Source organism: Xenopus laevis, chromosome 9_10L (genome assembly GCF_017654675.1).
Source record: "Xenopus laevis strain J_2021 chromosome 9_10L, Xenopus_laevis_v10.1, whole genome shotgun sequence".
NCBI classification, from domain to species: Eukaryota; Metazoa; Chordata; class Amphibia; order Anura; family Pipidae; genus Xenopus; species Xenopus laevis.
The window spans coordinates 64,846,223-64,869,394 of record NC_054387.1 but is presented as its reverse complement, the minus strand read 5'-3'; the positions used below and the strand labels follow the sequence as shown (position 1 = coordinate 64,869,394).

Below are 23,172 nucleotides of genomic sequence, written 5' to 3'. Positions count from 1 at the left end.
ACTAATTACAGGATTGGTCATCCGGAAACCCGTTATACAGAAATCTCTGAATGATAGAAAGGTACTTTCCCATAGACTTCATCATATCTAAATAATCCACATTTTTAAAAAATAATTTCCTTTTTCTCTGTAATAATAAAACAGTAGCTTGTACTTGATCCAAACTAAGACATAATTAATCCTTATTGGAAGCAAAACACACCTATTGGGTTTATTTAATGTTTAAGGTGCACGCCTAAGGCCATATAAAATATATATTTAAGTACAATAAACCCCTGTCTATATAATTCAATGAATATGCAAGTGCATGTATTTAAAAAAGAAAAAACAAAGTTTTTTGTTACAAAGTTATGATCATAAAGTTGATAAGCCACCATTCCACGTCAAGGTAAACCCCATACGGTGGTCCCTAACTTGTTTACCTGTAATCAAAATATAAAAGGTCATATACCTCTCTGCTTAACAGCATTACTTGGAGTAAAAATCTCCTGAGGCTTGGTTTCAATCTGTGGACTAGATCCTCCCCTGCCACCTGCATATGCGGCTTTTTTTTAAAAAAAAAATGTGATAATGAAGAGACTATAATAAAGGCAAAGTAAAGTTGTATATATATATATATATATATATAGGTGCACTCTTGTGTGTGTATGTTTGTGAGTATAAGCATAAGTACAACTTTACTTTGCCTTCATTATAGTCTCTTCATAATCACTTTTTTTTTTTTTTTTTTTTTAATGGGCATTGGTCTGGGCAGTCTCCCCTTCAAAAGCCGCATATGCAGGTGGCGGGGGAGGATCTAGTCCACAGATTGAAACCAAGCTTTTATATTTTGATCACAGGTAAACAAGTTAGGGACCGCCATATGGGGTTTACCTTGACGTGGTATGGCGGCTTATCAATATTATGATCATAACTTTGTAACAAAAAACCCTGTTTTTCTTTTTTTAGACAGGGGATTATTGTATTTAAATATGTTTTTATATGGCCTTAGGAGTGCACCCACAACCATCCTTATTTAATGTTTATACAATTTTCTAGTAGACTTAAGGTATGAAGATCCAAATTAAAGAAAGATCCGTTATCTGGAAAACCACAATTCCTGAGCATTCTGGATAACAGGTCTCATACCTGTAGCAAGATCTTGAGGTCTGAAATTCGAATATACTATAATAAAAAAGGAGATTATTAAATAATATTACATTGTAATATGTTTTATAGTACAGGTATGGGATCCATTACGGGAAGGCCCCTCCCATAGACTCATTTTAAAGGGGTTGTTTACCTTCCAAACACGTTTTTCAGTTCAATTGCTTTCACATTGTTTCCCAGACATAGGGATTTTTTTCAATTACTTTCCATTTTTTATTTTTTACAGTTTTTTCAATCTAAGTTTAAAGTTTAATGTTCCTGTCTTTGGTATTGGTGTCTGGCATCTCAGTAATTCAAGTGCAGACTCTAAACTGTTATAATTATGCAACATACAGTTGATAAATTTTTCAGCAGCATCTCTGCAGTATTAGCAACTATTGCATCAATTCTAACGGCTGCCTGTAATGAAATTCAGGGATTCTGCTCAGCAGGGACAAAGATAAGAAATATATCAACTAAGTATATCAGTTTAGAACAGTTTACAGGTTGGTGATCCCACCCCTTGAGTTGATTTGGAGGTAAAAAATGAAATTTTACACTTTAATATTAGAAAAACGGTCACAAATAAAAAATATGAAGTATTTCTGGATAACAGGACCGATATCTGAATAATTATATTTGTAATAATTAACAATAATTACATAATAATAATATGAAAACAAAAACATTTTCTCAAATAAAAAAATACACTAATACAAATAATAAATTAATATGAGTAACTTTTAAATCAGCCAACAAGATAATTGTTGTTGTTTAATAGACTATTAAACGCTAGCTTTTGATTCTTATCTAATTCCATTTAAATTGGTCTTATCTAGTAAACTATGTAATTATAGGTAAACCAGGTACAATTTCCATTTTATTTGCTCAAGATTTTTAATGTTCAAATGCATAATTGATTAATATATATTATTTTTTCATGTCAACAGCGAAATTGCGGAACCGGATGTGCAAAGGACCAGTTTCAGTGTTCTACTGGACAGTGCATATCATCAAAGTGGAAATGTGATGGGCATGAAGACTGTAAATCTGGAGAAGATGAAAAACATTGTGAACCAGGTATTTACAAAGTAAACTTTTCAAACCTCACATAAGCTAAACATATAATTTCCATAGTACTTACACAGAACATACTTTATACAGCATGTGCAGTACACAGCTTCACTATAATGAGCAATTTAGCCATTTTCTAAAATATGGCTTTCCTCCTATTACTTTTAGATGGATTTAGCAATGTTATGATACAGGAAAATAAATCATCAGAAAGACATTTACACAATAAAAACAAAATTCATTACCCAAGACCAGAGAGAAAATAGATATTTAATGCACTCTTCTCTGCTTTCATTTTCAGTAATCCCTGGGGGGAATTTTAGTTATTTATTTAATATTTTAAAAATTAAGACATTTGAAAATATAATGAAAATAGTTTTCATCCTAGTATACTATAAAAAAATTTCATTTACCTTTTGTGACCTCCGCACATTTTTGACTGCTGCTCTTTGTCACAGTAGGGGGACATAGGGGAATACCCATGTCCCCATTAAATTCTTATTTTAATTTGCAATAGAACTTAACCCAGCCGGTTATAGATCCCCACAGTGCCGCAGAAAGGCAACAGGAATTATTGTTGCTACTGGGAGCTACAAGGCACACATAACACAAAATTGGGCTCATTTACAAATGATAAAGGCAAATTTACCCTTCGGCAGCAACCCATAGCAAACAATCAGTGACTGGCTTTTTTCAGCCAGCTGCAGGAAGAACCATGAATACAACAATAGGATTGGTTCCACTGGTTACTGCCCTCTGACAAATTTGCCCAGTGTTGATATATGACCCCCCCCCAATGGATGCAACAACTGTATCCATTTTAGCATGGCTGCAATTGCAGCTACAAGCATAAAGGAGCACAAATACGTCATGACTCTGGATAAACCATACACATATTTTATAAAAATATAAATATTTCTTGAGCCTCTTTGTGCTTAAATATGCAAATATTTCCTGTTTGGATTCTTCTTTATAGTATCACCAACGTGTTCGTCAAGTGAATATGTGTGTGACAGTGGAGGATGTGTTTCAGCATATTTGAGATGTAATGGAGAATACGATTGTGCTGATGGCTCAGATGAGGTGAGTAGAGTTAGCAGATTTCTGAGGTGTATAAAGAATTTATATGTTGTAGTAGGCTGGCACAAACTGGACTTTGCTCCAGTACCTAGCCTATGATGTGTAAGGCTATTTTTTATTTAGATGTTTTTCTACTAAATAAATATATCTTATTTTAATTTAAATAATTTTAACTGCATCAAGCCCCAAGCTGAAGGTCTGGGGCTTGAGCACTGCAGTTTCGCAAAAACGTTTGTGAAGGGCAAAATGTTGAAATTTAACCACGAATCCATGCCTACAAGGAACACCATAAAGCTTGAGAATTTCTATAATAGTTTTGCTCCTCCCAAATATTTCTGGGCAGCTTTTACTAGCACGCTCCAGCATTTTACCATGCAATCAAAGACAGGCTTGAAGTATGGGTGGGGGTCATAGAAAAAAAGGGAGTACCATCAGACCCTATAGTCAGTGCAGATAAAATAGTTCAACAACTACTTTAGTTGTCATATAATACTGTGCAATGTGTATATAAACTGACACAAAATTACAAATAGTGCAGTCACTCATATAGTTTTCAAAAAATAAAGACCAGAGAGTTTAAGTTCAACAGCCCCATTGTATGTTACCAAAAAAAATGCTACAGTGAGCAATAAATTTTGATTTTAAATTAACAATAAAAATAGTTAATATAATAAGTTATCTGTATCCAAAAAAGTGCTTGCGGTGCTCTTACAAACACAAATATCCTTTTGTGCCCATCAATAGTGATGGACGAATTTATTCGCCAGGCGCGAATTTGCGCGATTCGCCGCCAGCGAATAAATTTGCGAAATGCCCAGGAAAATTTGCGGCAAAAATTCGCCGGCGTCATAAATTTTTTTTCCCGAAAAAACGGACGCAGGCGTCAAAAACGGGTGCCAGCATTAAAAAAAGGGGGGGCCGGCGTCAAAAACGCCATTTTGCGAATTTCATGCGAAATTCGCAAATTTTTCGGCGAAGCGAAACGGCGCAAATTCGCCCATCACTACCCATCAACACCAAATGCCTGCTGAGTTTGTGTATTAGTCAATGGCAGAGATCCTTATTCTATTTTGAAGCTTCTTTGGTCTGCACTGGAATTTGTTCCAAAATCCAACCATTTCAGGCTTCTCAGCAAATATCTGAATTTTTTTTTTAGCTTTTTGGGAAAAAACCCTGAAAAAATTGTGCAATTTGGGTTTTTCGCTCGGTTTTGTTGACTTTTTACCCGAACCAATTCAATCAAGCTTTTTTAATAATAAATGAGGTAAAATCGGGTATTGGAGTTTGCATGTGGTTTTTTATTTAAAAAATTAGATAAATTCGGATTTTAGTAATAACCCTCTTAGTATATTATTTTATGCTGGGAGTTTTTATGAGTAACACAAATTCTGCTGATGTGTAAATAGGTGTATAAATCAAACATACAGATAACATACAAATGTTGCTTGATGCAAGTTGTTCAGAAGGTCCTGTTCAATAGGGCTTCCAATCTAAAAGGAAAAAAAGGTGTGAGACACAAGTTGTTGGGAGGGTAAAGATCAGAAGTCAGTAAAGTAAGAGAAATTGCATTAACTATTGTACCTAGCAAGTAGCAGTTGCATTTACAGTACAATACTGCATACTGAAATAATGCTTGCTTAGATCAAGCTAAACTTCTCTAATGAAATGTGTTTGAAGAATTTGAAAAGAAAATGGGAAGGAATTCCTGAACAAGGGTTGCAGCTCAGTCAGTTACAGTAGTCAATATGTAGCATTATGAAAAACTGAATTAGAATTTTAGTGGCATCTTCTGTAATAAATTATTGTATTGTAAAAATATTATTAGGTGAAATTGATTGGATTTAATTATTGATTGGAAATGTGGACCCAGGCCTGGTAAGAAAGTGAGATACTGGAGTCCTTAAAGGCAATAGATTTTTCTGAGATGCTCTGACTGTAGATGTGAAATAAAACAGTCATTTCTGTCTTATACAATATGGGTTGAGATTGGGAGATACATTTGAGTATCACCAGCACAAAGGTTATATTGAAAGCTATTTAACGGAGGAAGTATACAAAAATAATTATTATGGACTTAGGACAGAGGGATAAGGGGAAATGATACTCCATTTTAGAAGACACCAAAAACAATTAAATGTATTTGTTTCATTGTCTGACCCAAAAGCTTTGGTATCTCTCCAAAGGCCTTTATAATGTCAGTTCAGTGCTGTGCTTGCTGGTAAAGAAAATGAATCAGAGTTGTGGTTGTAAGTGGTTTTACAAGTCATACAAAATGAGAAATGACATAGATAGAAAGATTTATCAGAACAATGCATAGAGAAACCTGTGACATTTGAAAGTTTGGCATTTTCTATTCTACTGTATGTTGTTTCAGTAAAAGGAATCATATATTACCCATTCCACCAACCAATTTCATATGACATCTCCATGTAAGAAACAGCACTGTTAAAGAGGAATATTTCATAGTTTATTGATGTAAGCTACCAAAAAAAAAAAAGTCTGTGAAATGTACTTTTGTCATTAAACTATTAGTCCTTAACAAAATTACTAAAGGGTGTGCAAGTGCAAAAGCATTAAATGGGTGCAAAAGTGAACCTAAGTGCTCATTTAAATAGCACTTGCATCTGCATACTAGATACATAATCCAAAATAGGGTGCACAGTGGGAATAAAACAGACCTGAATATAGAGCACTGGTATAAATACCCTTTAGCTGTATTCTTAATGGTATCTTGAACCAAAGCGAAATCCAGTAATTCAGACAAGTTTGGGGAAAGAATACCAACAGGCGCAAAGCTGCTGCACAGGTGCCTTTATTCACCCAAAGCAGACCTGTCCTTACTGCCCCCTACAGGGCAGGTGGGAAGTAAAAAACTTCATGGGATACTGTCATCAGAATACATGTTTTTTTCAAAACACATCAGTTAATAGTGCTACTCCAGCAGAATTCTGCGCTGAAATCCATTTTTCAAAAGAGCAAACAGATTTTTACATTCAATTTTGAAATCTGACATGGGGTTAGACATTTTGTCAATTCCCCAGCTGCCCCCAGTAATGTGACTTGTGCCTGCACTTTAGGAGAGAAATGCTTTCTGGCAGGCTGCTGTTTTTGCTTCTCAATGTAACTGAATGTGTCTCAGTGGGACATGGGTTTTTACTATTGAGTGCTGTTCTTAGATCTACCAGGGAGCTGTTATCTTGTGTTAGGGAGCTGTTATCTGGTTACCTTCCCATTGTTCTTTTGTTCGGCTGCTGGGGGGGAAAAAGGGAGGGGGTGATATCACTCTAACTTGCAGTACAGCAGTAAAGAGTGATTGAAGTTTATCAGAGCACAAGTCACATGACTTGGGGCAGCTGGGAAATTGACAATATGTCTAGCTCCATGTCAGATTTCAAAATTGAATATAAAAAAATCAGTCTGCTCTTTTGAGATTTCAGTGCAGAATTCTGCTGGAGCAGCACTATTCACTGATTCATTTTGAAAAATATTTTTTTTCCCATGACAGTATCCCTTTCAGTTTAACTTGAATTGCTTAATTTACCCTAATGGATAACACATAAGTTAGGGGGTGAGAGGGAGGATGCCTGCATGCCACCCATGCCCACCCCTCATTAAAACAGCATATCAAACACAGGCAGTATTACAGTGTATTCACAGGATGAATGCAGGCTTCTGGCCTCCATTACCTCTATGGCCCTATACATTGCCATCATAGGGTGTATTAATGAAAACTGCTACAGTTATAGTAACCCTTAGAAACCAATCTTCATACAAAGTGAGGGGCATGTAATCTATAACTTATTAGGTTAGTCATTGGGCTGGTTTAAAGCACTCTGGTGAAAACTTACAATGAGATAAGTACACAGTGTCTTACTTAAACATTCAAGAAAAGTGCATGTCTTAAGTATTTAAAATGAATTAACTCCCGAATCCGTCTTCCCATTTTATTCTCATTTGACTTTCTTTACACTTCTTAGGCAGAATATTTTTTTTTACAGTTAACTACTACAATTCATTCTGTTTTGTATCTTGTTTATTGTACAGAATGACTGTGTGGCTGAATGCAAAGAAAACCAGTTTCGATGCAGAAACAGAGCTTATTGCATCCCATTGAGGTGGTTTTGTGATGGCGTTCAAGACTGTGTGGATGGCAGTGATGAAGATAATTGTGACAGAGGTCAGCAATGTTTCTGTCTCATTTCTCAAAGGTTGACTGTGACTTTTATTTGAATTGCTTACATCACTCTAATAAGTTAACAGCCCCCAAGTGTACTGTGAGGTTAATGGAATAACTGATCTGGGACCCCAAAACTATTTTTTATCTTGCTTAATTTAATGAGTCTTGTCATGAAATAGCTTTTGGAAAAAAGGGTTCTATAGGATGTAGAAAAAGCTTGTGACTTTCTTTTCAAAAGGAATCCCAAGCTTGGACTGTATTTGCATTTGAAATCAGTTATTAAAGAGTAGAATATTACTTTAGAGAAGAACTATTGCAGAAGCTGGGATTCGATGGGTCTCATAAAAAATGACTAATGTTAATCATTAGTTGGGTATTAACAAATGTTACATCTGTATAGTGATATCAGCCGTTCCATATTAGCAGGATTCCAGAGAGGGTTAGAGAGATAAGAACAACCAATCAAATAGCACAATAGCCTGAGTGCAGAAGAAAGTTCTGAACTAATGTTTTCCTAATGAGACACTATTACTTTTTTATCATACAGAAATCAGACCAAGTCAAACTCACCAATTCAATTATTTGGTCTAGGAGAGAATTAGACATATTGGCTATCAGCCTGATTCTCATATGGTTAAATTCAGCTTCTCTTAACTATGAAAAAGTGAAAAGGATTTTTGATAATGACTATTGTGCAGAAGGGTGTAGTCATATCCACTCTTCTTTTCCCAGACAGTAGTGCACAACTTTCAGCCAACCTGGTGATTCTGCAAACAATGAATTATAATATCAATAATGTCGTTACTTAAATGAATATATTAAGTCAGTCAAATAGTTTAACAATGTCTGTTATTTTCCTTTTATTTTAATTAAACAATATGAAATTAGGGCAGGGTTAGACTGGGCCAGTGGGGCACCGGGAAAAAACCTGCTAGGCCCCTGTCTCTTGTGGGCCCCACAGACCCAGTCCTGTTCCCTCCGCTAATCTTCTTGTCGCAGGGTGCAGCAAATACATGGTGCACCTGTGCATGCATGTGACGGTGGGGGGGCATCTCAATGGGGAACCCGGTGGCAGAGGATCCAGAGGGGGGCCCTGCATCAGCAACCCCAGTTGGCCTGTGCCCCCCAGTCTGACCCTGTATGAGGGTACTTATTATGAACACATACAATTCCAGAATTAGACCACTAAAGGATATATATACACTACATTTTCCACAAAAATACAATAAGTAGGTTAAAACTGCACAGAAAAGGCAATCTAAGATAATTCATGGTATTCATATAATATACACTATATGAATATCTATTTTAAAAGAAACAAATATAGAAAGGTCATGTTTTAAAATTTAGCTAAATACATACATTTCAGAAAGGAGTGATTTAAGGAGAAGGAAAGGTGAAAACTAAGTTTTATCAGAAAGGTCTATATAAATACACTAGTAAACCCTCAAAGTAATGCTGCTCAGAGTCCTCTGTCAAAAGAAACACCACATTTCTTTCCTTCTATTGTTTACACATGGGCTTCTCTATCAGACTTTTCTGTTTTCAGCTTAAACCTCCAGGACGTGGGCTTGATCATGCTCAATTTGCTTATCTCCACCTCCCTCCTCCCCTCCCTGCTGTAATCTGAGCTCAGGGCAATGAGTGAGCAGGGAGAGACTTAGCCAGGAAGTGATGTCACAGCAAGCTAATCCTAAACAAACAGAGCTGTCTAGAGCTGTTTACTTAGCTATGGAAAAGCATTCTAAAGAATAGAAATGGCTAGCTACCATGTTTCCATCTATGCCTTGTAGTTGAAAACAAATATTAGCATAGCAGACATATAAATGAATATGCTGTCTGTAGTATTGTTACAGGAAACAAGTAATCATACTATTGAAGACATGTCAAATCCAAGACCCAGCTTTATATACAGACAAATGCAAAACCCAAAATCCATTTAATGTAATACAACAAAAGATGAAGTAAAATATTCTGAGGAAATTATTCACCTTTATATTATTTGTCAGTTACAATAAATAAGTCTCTTGCTGATTGCCTCTGACAGTACAGAAAATACATTTCAATTCCTTGTGGAAGAATAATTTAAAACTTTCAGTACTGCAAATGTATTGTTCTCAGAAAACAAAGGAAATGCATTGATCAAGCATTAAAATCCAAGTGGGTAAAATATGGGGGAAGAACTCCTGGGAAAATATTCAGTCAAGTAAATAAATAGAGAAAGTATGTTTGTTTTGTTGGATAAGTTATATATTTTTTTACTAATGCGCATAACTTGAAGTACTGTATATAATAAATAAAATAACCCCACTGTTATATCTTGTAAATATGTCTCCATTCATGGCAAGCATAGCCACTGGAGTAAATTTCTACATTAAAATAAAGTCAAAATCTGGTGCCTCAACATTAAAATTATTTAAACCTGTTTAAAATGTAGCTATTTTAATAGTATTGACTATACTTATGTTCATTTATGTACATGGAAGGTCAGTGATTTATAATAATACTGTATTTTGTTCTATTAGAATTCTGATAAACTTGAGCATACAAAAAGACAACAATTCTAAAGACAAAATGTGGCAGATAAAAATAAAATTTCATGAAATAATGAAGGTTTATTGCAGTTGATGTATGTTTTGCAACTTTGCTAGCAGTCACTAAAAATAGTTTATTTTGAGATTCAAAAAACTATTTAGAAAATAATTTCCCACTTTGATAAATCTGGCACTTATTATATTATTATTATTATATTATTATATTGTAAGAAAACAAATAAAACCCCAATCTTCAAGGATAAAAATGTTGTTTACCACAAAATGTCAATTGGTTTATTCGTTGCAAAAGTCACTATTAATTGTGAAACAAATTATAATTCATTCTATGTATTTATATCCTTCTAGAAAGCATCTAAACCATTTTTGAGTCATGACAATGTATAACTCAATAGTATATCTCTTTATAAGTTAGGTCTATAACCTAAATGATTTTACGTATAATGAACTTGAACACTAAATTCCCCCTTTTTTACTAGCTGTGTGTGTGTATATCATTTCCTATTTTATTTTAAGAGAACAACACCAGGAAGAAGGAGTACTCTTAAATTCTACCTAAATATATGCCTAAAAAATATACAGGGCAGTGGTAGCTTGGAAACCTTCCCTTTGTGGAGGATAGATATCCTTGGAATTTTTAATTAACACTACTCAGTAGTGCCAATAAGACACGTTTTAAAAAACATTTTCATAAATTAAATTTTTCAGAAATAGAAACATTTCAGAAACAAATTATGTGTTTCATTTCTCTGACTAGATTTGCAATTTAAATTCTCTTTATATATTATTTAGTCATGGCTGAAATTAATCCATAGTAATGAAAAATTAAAAATAGAGATCTATGTTGTATGATATACTCATTAATCATCAGCTTTGCCATTCTTTCAATAAGGAACGTTTTTCCTACAAATTTATCTTGGCTATAGATTTTTGTCCTCTTTCATATTCACGGCAATAGAAAAACATACAGTAAGTCACCTGACTTCATAGACATTTACTTCCAATATTACATTTATTGGTTGTGTAAAACAAATGAAAGTGTCCTTCTCTATTGATGTAGCCATTTATCACACAAAATCGTATGCTGATTTTTAATGACACCATGAAGACTGTAGAACTATCACAATCAATTTATTGTTTCATATGTAGCAAAGATCTTTAGAACAGAATTAAGAAAGCAATCTATCTCTTTCATGCACCATATACATTCAGAGTCTCTGAAGCACACATACAGTATGCCAAATAAAAAAAAGATTTGGCTATAGTTGAACTATATAAGAAACAAAACATATTCTAAAAAAATGTTGCAGTGCAAATCCAGGTTCGTTCAAGCTACTGTTCTAAGCTATATGAATACAACCCTAAAGATCATGGACTATAGCTGCCAGAATGCTTAAACCTCAGATAATATTTAACTATTCATGTTTAGATTCGCTTTAAAAAGGTACAGCTAATAATCAACCAAAATGTTGCATTAGTTGTCTGGATGTAATTGCCTTCTTAACACATGCCTCAAACATCTTTTTCCAGACTCACAGTAGGGAGGTATCTGATAACTAAAATGTGAGGATTAAATTGTTATTCAGAGATGATAGGGCTTTTATTTAACTTAAGGGGCAGTAGGGTGATAGGGAAAGATATGAGGCAGTTTTTCATGAGAGCAGAAGTAGCACTAGACTAGATTAATATATTGTAATAGATATACTTTCAGTTGTAGTTAGGGCTGTGTCATTTTTTTTTGTCAGATGCATCAAACTTCATGTTTTAACTACTGTCAAAAACTTTTGGGAATATTTGCTAGAATTTTGCCATGCATTTTGTTTCCCTGAAAAAAAGTTGCCAGTAGAAGTATTAAAGTTTTTCCATTTGGATTGATTTGATGGTAGAATAAAATGCATGAAAAAACAAATATTGACTTGGCAACATTTTGGTGAACATTTTTGTGTATGCCATGTAAAATCACATACTGTATAGGTTGATTAATACTTCATAGCACTTAATTAAACAATTAATATGTACTGAAATATATACTAAATGAATCAGAAATATATGTTAAATATCACTATGTAGTGTAAAATGAGGAGTATCTCCAACAACAAAAAAGACCATTTGTTTTGCTTTATCCACCAATATACTCTTTGGAATTTTAAATGGAAGAAAGCAAAGACTTTGCACCCAGATTCTTGTTATTGTGAGTTATTACATCATTATCTACTGCAGTCCATAACAACAAAGTTGCTATTACTTTGTTTTACATTTTGAGAAAAAAAAAAAACATTCTAAGTAAATGTGACTTTTTCTTTCTTTTCTTTTCCTAACCTTTCTCTTTGAAAAAGCAAATATATGCAGAGCTGACGAGTTCCTGTGTAATAATACTCTCTGCAAACTACAATTATGGTTATGTGATGGAGAAGATGATTGCGGAGACAATTCAGATGAAGTGCCTGAAATATGTGGTATGGTTTTACTTATTGAAATATTCAGTGAGATTTGAATGTTTTATACATAAATCTATGTGCTGCTTAAATATATTTAGCTAAGGTCTTTTAAAAAAAGACATTAATAGTGATGGGTGAATCTGACCCATTTTGCTTTGCCATTTTTTTTTTTGACACGCAACAATTTTTTTCACCCATTGGAGTCTATGTGTGTTTTTACTACAAAACTTGGTGAAAAATTCCGCTCATCAATATTGATTAATGAACTGCTTATAACATACTGAAAAACAAGCGAGTGTATGGATGGCTGATGGGACTACAGAGCACCTTTGAGAAGGAGAAAATTCATCCCTAAATCTCTTCGCACGGTTGACAGCTCCGACTAATCTACGGACTCAGATACAGGACCAGACAACAGGAGCCCCAAACCTATTTTAGGGGTGGCAACCAGATCCAAAACGACAAAATAAAAAGAAGGAGCCGAGGACACACAAGATGGGGTGGGTACAAACACAAAAGGGAAGCCACCCAGGGGCAAGAGAATATAATCTTAAATCTGAGCAAACAAATGCTTTCACCTGGAGAGATTTCCTTATTGATTAATGGCCTCCCGTTTGTTCCTAGTGTCTCCCCTGATCCCTTTGATCTACTTGTGGATGTGCACAAGTTCCAACGAAAACTGAAACTTAAGGAAAACTACAAAAATTCTACAGACAACAACATTCCCAGGTTTAGGGTCAAAAGTACTTTTGAACCCCCCAACCCACCGGCCTCTATCAAGACTTTTGGTAACATTATCAGCAGAGACATAGCCATGATGAAAGATGGACTAATCCCACACCATAACCTGACCTCTGATAAACATCATGCCATAAAGACATTGAAAATGGACAAAGACCTGGTTATCAGACCAGCCAATAAGTGAGGAGCTATTTTTCTATTGGACTACGACTACTATAGGAATGAGATTTTGGGACAATTATCAGATACTGTAAAATACAGACTTCTCCTGGGGGACCCCACCAGTAAATTCAAAAGAGAATTGGAAGATTTTCTTTTGGTGGCCAGGAATGCGGGGTGGCTAGATGAAAATACATATAATTTCCTAGTGACTCAATATCCCCATTCGCCCATCATTTATACGTTGCAGAAGGTGCAAAAATCCTTATCAGCATCCCCTGGGGAGACCAATTATCTCTGCTGTGGGTTCCCTATACCAGCTAATCTCTACATTTGTAGACTACTGTATTTCCTTCAGGCTCTTGTCAAAGCCATGCCCTCGTACACATAGGACTCCTGCCATGTAATCAGAAGATTGCTAGAATTGCCCCCGATTCAACTCAACAGCATTTTGGTGACAATGGACGTTAAAAGCCTCTACACCGTTATCCCACATGACCAGGGGATCCAAGCCTGTAAAAGAGCCCTTCTATCTACGCAACCAGGTGATGTACCAATTGAAATCCTGATCCAGCTATTGGAATTGACGCTTTCCAGAAATTTCTTTGGATTTTAGAACTTTTTTTGTCTTCAAACCTCTGGCACAGCTATGGGCAGTGCATTGGCGCCATCTTATGCCAACCTATTTATGTGGGAGTACTAGACAGCATTTATTTGTCCACATCTAGGCGAAACAATATTAACCTACTTTTGCTACATAGATCTTTTTTTGATCTGGACTGACACTGAGGAGTCCCTTCTATCCTTTCACCAACATCTGAATGAGCTGGAGATCCCATCAAATTTACTCTCAATTACAGCATGAGTGATATTGATTTTTTTTCTGAATATCTTCCCGAACAACACTGGATTGGGCACCAGATTATTTTGGAAAGTAACTGACCGTAATTCCATTCTACACGCTGACAGCGATCACCCACCAGCAATGACCCGCAGGATCCCATACTCTCAATTCCTGAGGGTTATATGTAATAACAACGAACGTGAAACTGCAGAACTACAACTCCAGGACATGTGTACGAGAGAGGCTACCCCCAAGAACTACTGAATTTGCAGCGTAATAAGGCACTGAAGTACACACAAGCAGACCTGTTGGTGACAAGTCTAACCAAAAAACAGACTACTAACCCCTTAATCTTTACCACCACTTTTTCCACAGCATCTCGGCAGCTGTCAGCCAGTATTGCGAAACACAGATTGGCTATCAGCAAAGCTGAGGGACATACACTGCCTACTTTTAGATGCATAGTGATAGACTTTCAACCTCCTTTGGAGAGGGGAGGCAACAGGGACCAAGCACTACTTAGAAGGGAGTCCAGATGGATCCATAGATTGGACACTGTGAATCCACGTGGACTCAATGAAACTTTGCCACTCGGGTGTTTTGTCTAATTTACCCTGTTACTTGACTCTTCATGATAACGGATTCACTTTTCCTCCCCTTCCTGTTTGCTCAAATGCTTAACCTCCTGTCCTTAATAACCATACGGATGTATATGTCAAGTTGTGTCTTGACTGGACTCTCTTTAAGTTACAGGATTTTCTCTAACATTGTTTTTATGCTTTTCCTGAAACCCATGACTCAATACACACCAAGGGGGTCGTAAGTGTACCCTTTAAGGTTCAGCCCGTTAGGTCGCTAACTATAGCCTTGCAGCAGTGGGGCACTTCCAAAAAATGGTTTTGTATTGGCCCTGGCATGTGGGTGTGGAGCTGAGGTGGATAATGGCTGGTTGCACAAATAGAGTAGTGTTAAGAAACACTACTATTGTTCATATAAATAAGCAATGGGCAATGGGGGCAGCCATTCAAAGGAGAAAAGGCCCAGGTTACACAGCAGATAGCAAATAAGCTCTGTCTGTCGAATGGTGTTGTCTTTTATCCATTAGTTAACCTGTGCCATATAGCCATTTTTCAATTTCTGCCATTGCTACACAGCAGCTTGTTTATATGAACTATAGTAGTGTTTCTGAAGCAAATACGTCTGTTTTACCAGTGCAGGGCAACAGTACATGATATTTTCATTACTTTAAAACACTTACATTTTTTGGTGTAACTGTTCCTTTAACACAATTGCACATGTGGGGCCTTCATATCTCATCCTCAACCAGCAGTGCCTTTAAAAAGATGTGACTAGGAGTAGCTCTGACTGAAATATTGCATGAAGGGAGTATCAATATAACTGCCTTGTTTGATTAATTTAAGGCTGTTGTCCACCCAGGAGGCATGATTGAACTGCAGTAACCAACTATCTTACTGACAGTTCACCCCCCCGATATAGACGTTACCCTGAGTGCACTTTCTGGCATGGTGCCCCATTTTACAGTGGAAACAACCACCTTCTTAGTTTTATTGTTTATGTATGTTTATTATTATGTTACTGTTCTTTGTCCCCCACCCCCACCCTGGATGAGCTGCCTAGAGTTTTGATATTGCTTTTGTACTCTGTTAATGACAAGTCGATATAGAGTTCCACAGGTGCTGTTTTAAGTATTCAAAAGTATTTTAAAAATGCAATTTATTATACTAACAATTAATGCTAAGGGCCTCAATAGCCCGTATAAATGGTCTTCTATATTACATGAAGCTAAAAAATAGAAAGCGGATATAATATTTATTCAGGCAGGACACCCTTTTTTATTTCACACATCACTTGCATTCTGAAAAACAAAAACTATTCTATATAAAAACAAGGGTTGCATTAATGATTAGTTTAAAATCCAAGTGGTCTGTGGAATAAAATAGGTCTCCTAAATAAAAATTGTATCAGCTTTTTATTGTTTAGCTTCATGTAATTTAGAAGACCATTTATACGGGCTATAGTACCTTTGGACGCACAGGTGGACCCTGTGGGTTCCAGTGTTCACCAATGCCATTTTGGGGCCCAGGCTTTCTGCTGTGGAAGCCAACAAGGAGGAAGTGCAAACAAACAACAAGTCCGTAAATGAGGTACCGGCAAGAATTTAGAAAAGACGTGGTCAAAGTTCAGGCAAAGGGTTCAAGGCAGGCGGTAGAAATTGAAGTCAAGGGTCAGGCAGGAGTAAAAACAGGTTATCAAAGACAAAATACGCTTGAGCAGGAACAGTAAACTAAAGCATTCTCAAAATGGTGGCCTGGCCTTTTAAGGAAGATTTGGTGCCAATAATTCAAATCCGGTGCCCCCTGGTGACGTCATGACACCGGAAGTGTGCGCCTGTGCATCTGACGATGCAGAGAGAAGGAGCAGATCTCCCGGTGAGTCTTACATGGATGCAAATATATACCAACTCCATTAAATTTTCCAAATGCATCACCCACCTAGAAAAATCTAGGAAAATCATTTATGAGTGGCACATGACTCCAAACAAACTAAATCAGATTTACCTAATTCTTGCAGGAGAGGCTGCCATCAGAAAGGTTACCTCTTGCATATATGGTGGGACTGCCCGGTACTATGACCATTCTGGACACAATTAGAAACTTACTTCAAAACTTTCTGGGATTTACAAATATCTATCACTCCTATTTATTTTTAGCCTTCTCCAACCAGATATAAGAAAAGCATTCCATACAATCATTCAGCATATGATCTACGCGGGCAGACAAATAATTGCAAGAACATTGAAAAGTCCAGAGATTCCATCTATACAACATACTATTAGTGAACTTGATCTACACTATCAATATGAAAAAGTGGCGGCAATGGCCAGCAACACTACAAAGAAATTGTATAAAAACTCGGAAAAAGTGGTCTATACCTATAAAAAACCCTATGACTTAAGCGTTTTTGCTGAGACTTTGTCTTAGGAGCACATACCCTCTACTTCCCTCCTCCCCTATTCCCCTCCCCTTCTTTACTTTTATTGTTTTGTGTTTATTGCACATTGATCTTAAAAAAGATAAAACAATAAAAAGATACAAAAATTTTTTGAAGCATATAGTAAATTTCATATCACAGCTAATGCAAACTTAAATATATCATTTTAATCTTTGGTATTTTTCCTTTTAAGTAAAGTTTCTGTGCCCACCAACAAGGCCTTTCAGATGCCATAACAACCGAGTGTGCCTAAGAACAGAACAGATTTGCAATGGATTGGATGAGTGTGGTGATAACTCAGATGAAGCTTGCTGTGGTAGGTGGAATTTAACTCACACAAGTTTAAATGGAATTTGAAAGAATACTCTGGCAAGAAAAAAATGCATCATTTACCTTAATTAAAATCTTAATTGAAAGTTTATTTGTGCTATAAATTAGGCATTAAAATAATTATATCTGAAACGCATGAAAGACCCTACTGTTTCTTGGCCAGCCTTTCTTCATGCTGGTTGCTTTTCAGTAAAAAGGTAAAAGCTAATTGTGATTTATACTCTCTTTGCATGATATATTAGCAGCAAGACAAAAAGTGAAACCATGCAAAAAGGATGAGTTCACCTGCAATAATAAAAAATGCATCTCTGTGGAGTTCCAGTGCGATAAATTTGATGATTGTGGGGATGAAAGTGATGAACAGGGCTGTAAAATGGGTGAGTATACTATAGTAAAGTTACTCAATAGATACTAAATAGTTACTGTATCTATGGCAAGGAGACAGCATTTCCTTTATTTTCTAGGAAAAAAGAAATACCAGAAAGAATTCCATTTATAATTTTACCAAATAAAACCGACAAACTTCAGGTTTAACAAATACATTTCCAGATTTGACATCATCCTGAAATAGGCATCAAAAGGTCCAAAGGTCCAAGGTTCAAAGAAGGCAAAATTTACTAAACATTTCCAAAAATGACTATTGAAGCTGATTAATTAGTCTCACTCATATAATGGGGCCAATTTATCAAAGGTCGGATTTTAGTGGTTTTTGAAACCATGACTAACATTTTAAATGTTGTGAGATTTATTAAAAATCCAAATAAACAAAGTGTGAATGAAAAATTACCCTGAATGATGTGCTAAAAAATTCATACAATTCTAAAACCTCTAAAAGTCTAAATTCATTTAGAGTGGTCAAATAGATCAGCGTAGCTCCCATTGACTTTTATAGGACCTTGACAACTTTTACCTGGTGAAGTTTTATATTAGAGGTTTTCATGGTTTTTACACTTAATAAATCTCGAATTTTAAGAGCTTTTTAAAAAATTAGAAAACCACAAATTTTTAGAACTATGTGGAAAAAATCAAAACTCGTTTGATAGTAAATGACTGCTTATTGTTAGGATAAAATAGCCATTTAATAACAAAATACATGTTTAGAGGCCCTTATTTTATTGATACTAAGCAACTGTTCTGTTAATTTCACATACAATGTATTGGTAAAATTGTCTTTTATCTTTTTTTTTTTTAAATAAACACCTACTTATGATTCAATATATGATCAACCATATTCTTTTGAGTTAAAAACAATATTATATACAACATTACTATAATGATATTATGAGTTTTATCCTATCCTAACATACTGAAAGTGCAGAGGTTTAAATAATTAATTTGATCAACAAATTGATTGGGTAAGAAAGGATTAACTATAATATAAAGATTTCTTTCTTAGCAGTGATAATAAAACCCTAAGTTTGATCTTGTCAGGCAGAAAGTGAAACAATGCTTTGTTAGATGATGTTCAGTTGGTAAATCTTTGTATTTTAATTATATTTCATTGTGAAACTGAACTGAAGAAATATTTCTGCCAACTTTAATTTAATGCTGTATCCCCAAGCACCTTTTTTCTAATCCAGCCAAATGACTAAACATCCTTTAGAAAATATATTCATTCCCTTAGCTGTTTATGAGCACCTTTTGTGTATTTTAATTTTCCTTAAAAAAGCCTTCAACCAGCAATCAGTAATCAAACAATGACAAAACCCATTACTATGGGCAAGCCTGGCATAAACATTTAAAACATCTGCAGATGTTCGTGCTGAGAATGTTTTGTAATCTTTAATTCCAAATTGTATACATTGATGGGACTTTTCAATTACCTGTACAACATTACATTTATAGGAGAGCAGAATAATGGACTGAACAGACGCCTTTATTGACGTTTAGAGCTAAATGCATAGCTAGAAATAGTAGATCAGATGGCAGATAGATACTTGAAGATAATAGTCAGAGATAATGAACCATATGGATATGACCTGTGGTTACCCCAATGTGATGTACTTACACTATTAGCTTTCTTTTGAGCTTCTTTCTTGGATATGTTAAAGTGGAAAAACTAAATATTTGAATAGTAGCAACTGAACTCAAGGGGGGATGTACATATACTTGTGGAAACTAGGGGGTCTGTAAATATTGTTGACAGGAAACAGGACAGAATGTGTATTCTAGGTATTTTTGAATACAGCACATTCATAATTAAAAAGATAGTATGGCTGAGGGGAAAGTTTGTGTAGTTGGCCAGATTTTTCAATTTAAAGAAATTGAAGAACTTTTTCTAATTATTCCACAGTAATATCAATATCAGCATCTTCATAAACAGTGAATATTTCACACATCATGTTTCTAGCCAGTTATCATAACATAATATAATATACTAATACTATTTATTAGTAGTGCTAACTAACACAAACTTGATTCCAGATGAAGCTCCAGTTAAGATTCCACTGCAATCTTGAAATTTTCATTTTTTTTCCAGAACTGGGTGAATTCTCTTGTGAGGATGATGTAAATCCTTGTGGAGATGATGCCTACTGCAATGAGACAAATACACCTGCTGTTTGTCAGTGTAAGGCTGGTTTCCAGAGAAACTTGAAAAACAGACAGTGTGAAGGTATGTTCTTTAGATGGTGTGTCAAAATGGTAAATATTCTCTTTAATGCGATTGGACTACCTGGTTATACAATTTGGTGGCTGCAAATGGCAGGAAATGAATCATGTAATATTCTACAGTTTTAATACAAATAAAGATAATACATGGAAGTATTTAAGAATATATCATTTTAATTAGAATATATACACCTATGAGTATTGCCTACATGCCCTATCTTCTTTTCTTTTTTTTTCTTTAATTCTGAAAACAACAAATATTTGAATCAAATGTTATTTTTTCCACACATCATTTTTGAACTTTATGAGAGTTATGAATGACATTTTTAAATATTGGATAATGCAGAGCTTATTTTATTCCAAATATGGAACTATTCTAAAAACAAGCACGCATAATCAAAAGCTATTTCAGCTTCAAAAAATGTTAGTTTATGGAGGAGAAACTAAATAGACTAAGATCTGCAAAATACTTGGTAGACAGGCTCTAAAAAATTCCCTCTGAAGTGTGCAGGGGAAATAAATACTTTATCCTTGCAATGGTTATGCCCTATCCATCAAAACATTTGTAGAACTGCTTGACTAAACACTGCATTGTTATTTACATTTTTCCAGACCCAATTTGTGGCCAGAGATTTGCTCAAGGACCCCCTTACCTAATAACAAGATTATGATTTCATCAAAGCATTGTCATATACGTTATCCTGCAACAGAGCCATCCAACTAGGGCAGCATGTGTTTGCTGTAATTTTTGTCTGAAGTGGCCTTCTTGCTTTGTTTTAGGTCATATAATAGTTTAGTCTCAACCATTTGCCTCTACCATACAATGGAAGTGCATTTTCTATTCAGTAAACAATTTCTAATTGTTTCTTGTTTAGGAACCACTGGTGCACTTCATTTGGTACAGTCACAGCACGATCGTGGGGTACCTGTTCTAAATCCACTTGTTGAAAGTGCTGGGTGCTCAACTGGAAGACCCTTCCCTTGCTCGGGGTCAAAGGTACATGTAGAAAATAATCCAGAAACACATCAGAATCTTGCTCAATGAAATAGGTGCTTCATTTAGCCCATGTGTATCTGAAAAAAAAGAGGCTCTCTTTTTTTCAGATACACATGGGCTAAATAAAGCTCCTGTTTCATTGAGCAAGATTCTGATGTGTTTCTGGATTATTTTCTTCAGCAACTAAGTTATAGTCCAGACACTTTCAAGGAAGGGAAATCATCTCTATTCCATTACAAATGCATACATTTTTTCGGAAAATAGCCTGGCCTGATCTCCTGTAGACCTCCAGTACAGTCTCCTGTACTGAGGTCTACTTTTGCTTTCTCACAAATCCACCTCCTGCTATGACAGAGACTGAGCATATGTTTCCTACACTTTTGTTCACACCAAAAAATAGAAATTGGTAAACTTCCCTTGGGCCAATAGGGGATACTTCCTCCTATAGCACAACTTTATGAGCAATGGGTGAAAGTTAACTTTTGGGTTGTATTTTCTGTAATCAGTTCGAGATAAAATGAATGGAAAATAAACTTTAGCCAAATACAGTACATACAAGATGCCTTTAATAATTGTAGAGCTTCATTCTACTAAGCAACCAAGCTGCTATATTTATTTAATAGGACAAAAGCAACAGTGCTACAATATATTTGCTTAATATCTACAATCTCAGACCTACAATATCAGGTCTCATTTGACAAGCAATTGATGATATTAAATCAATTTCTAATCAGCTGAATTGCTTCATTATTTATGCTTTATTCCAGGAATAAATTCAATTGAAATAAAATGTATAGTGTCACATTTTTAAGGGTGTCCTTTTTTTCTTATTTTTGTCAAGAAACTTGACATGTATATTTATATATATTTGATATTATATATTTATAAAGCAGCACTGTTAGATGAATAAGGGAATGAGTTGTGTATATATGTTATAATTCAGTGATAAATGTATTTCTTACCACTTCTATAAATGCAGGAGTAGTTTTTGTTATCAAGGTCTTAAAGGAAACTTAACATGCTGGGTTTCACACTGAAAAACCTCTGCAACTTCTGTTATTTTCATTGGCATTTGAAATGAATAAAAACGCAGCCAGCTTTTAGATGTCAACATTTATGTTCTTTACAAAAGCCCATTTTGTGAAAATGCCAAGGTTTTTCATGAGTTAGGTAACTCTTGCAGCATTTCCTTGAGGCTTGCTTGAGCCGAAATGTTTGAGTAATCATAAATAGGCCCCTTAATTTGACCCTGAATCCTTCAAACTAAATATATGATAGAAAATAGTTTATACTCTTGGTGGACATGTAATACGTTAACAACTACAACACTGTAGCAACAACATTTGAAATCCAAAATTTCATATTTAAATTTCAGACATGATTTATTGGGAATACTCAAGATGCCTTAAAGTAAGTTATACTTACATTACACCACATTTTGTTGTGATAGGGCAATTCTGAATATTTTTTTTTAATATTCACCTCTGAATCACATGATCACAACATTTCAGGATTATTTAATAGGTTTTGCATGGCCATATTTATTGACAACATACATATTTGAATAATACATATCCTTATTTTAAAATCTATTGAAACATTGTTTTGCATTTCTTTTGTTGCAGACATCAATGAGTGCTTACTCCTGGGTAGCTGTTCCCATCACTGTACAAACTTGAAAGGATCCTACCGATGTTTGTGTGACAGAAATTTCCTAGAAATAAATCACAGTTGTATAGCACAAGGTGAATAGATTTTCTATTATTGATACATACAAAAATAAGTTATACATACTCATTATAATGTACCTACTTTCCACTCTGGCTATACTGGCCGGTGCACATGGATGCTACATTATCATAACAAGAAAGAACTAGGTAGGAAGCAGTAGCTGAAGAACAGACAGAACAAGTAAAGTCTGGGGGGTACTGGAGAATTGGTAAAACAGACAAAGGCTTGTAGTATAGCAATGGGGGTTAAGCAAAGTTACACACTGCCTTCAGACACATGGAAGGCAGAAAAATGGAAAT

The 23,172-nt window shown here is 35.2% G+C and overlaps 1 protein-coding gene across 1 annotated transcript in view; it reads left to right on the top strand.

Moving 5' to 3' along the window:
- LOC108701836 (low-density lipoprotein receptor-related protein 1B) overlaps positions 1 to 23,172 on the top strand; it is a 676,036-nt gene that overhangs the window by 619,546 nt on the left and 33,318 nt on the right. Inside the window, exons 69-76 of the mRNA XM_041576281.1 lie at positions 2,079 to 2,208; positions 3,179 to 3,285; positions 7,327 to 7,459; positions 12,348 to 12,467; positions 17,399 to 17,521; positions 17,778 to 17,912; positions 20,015 to 20,149; positions 22,768 to 22,887. Coding sequence (XP_041432215.1) covers positions 2,079 to 2,208; positions 3,179 to 3,285; positions 7,327 to 7,459; positions 12,348 to 12,467; positions 17,399 to 17,521; positions 17,778 to 17,912; positions 20,015 to 20,149; positions 22,768 to 22,887 — 1,003 coding nt within the window. The remainder of the gene's footprint in view (positions 1 to 2,078; positions 2,209 to 3,178; positions 3,286 to 7,326; positions 7,460 to 12,347; positions 12,468 to 17,398; positions 17,522 to 17,777; positions 17,913 to 20,014; positions 20,150 to 22,767; positions 22,888 to 23,172) is intronic.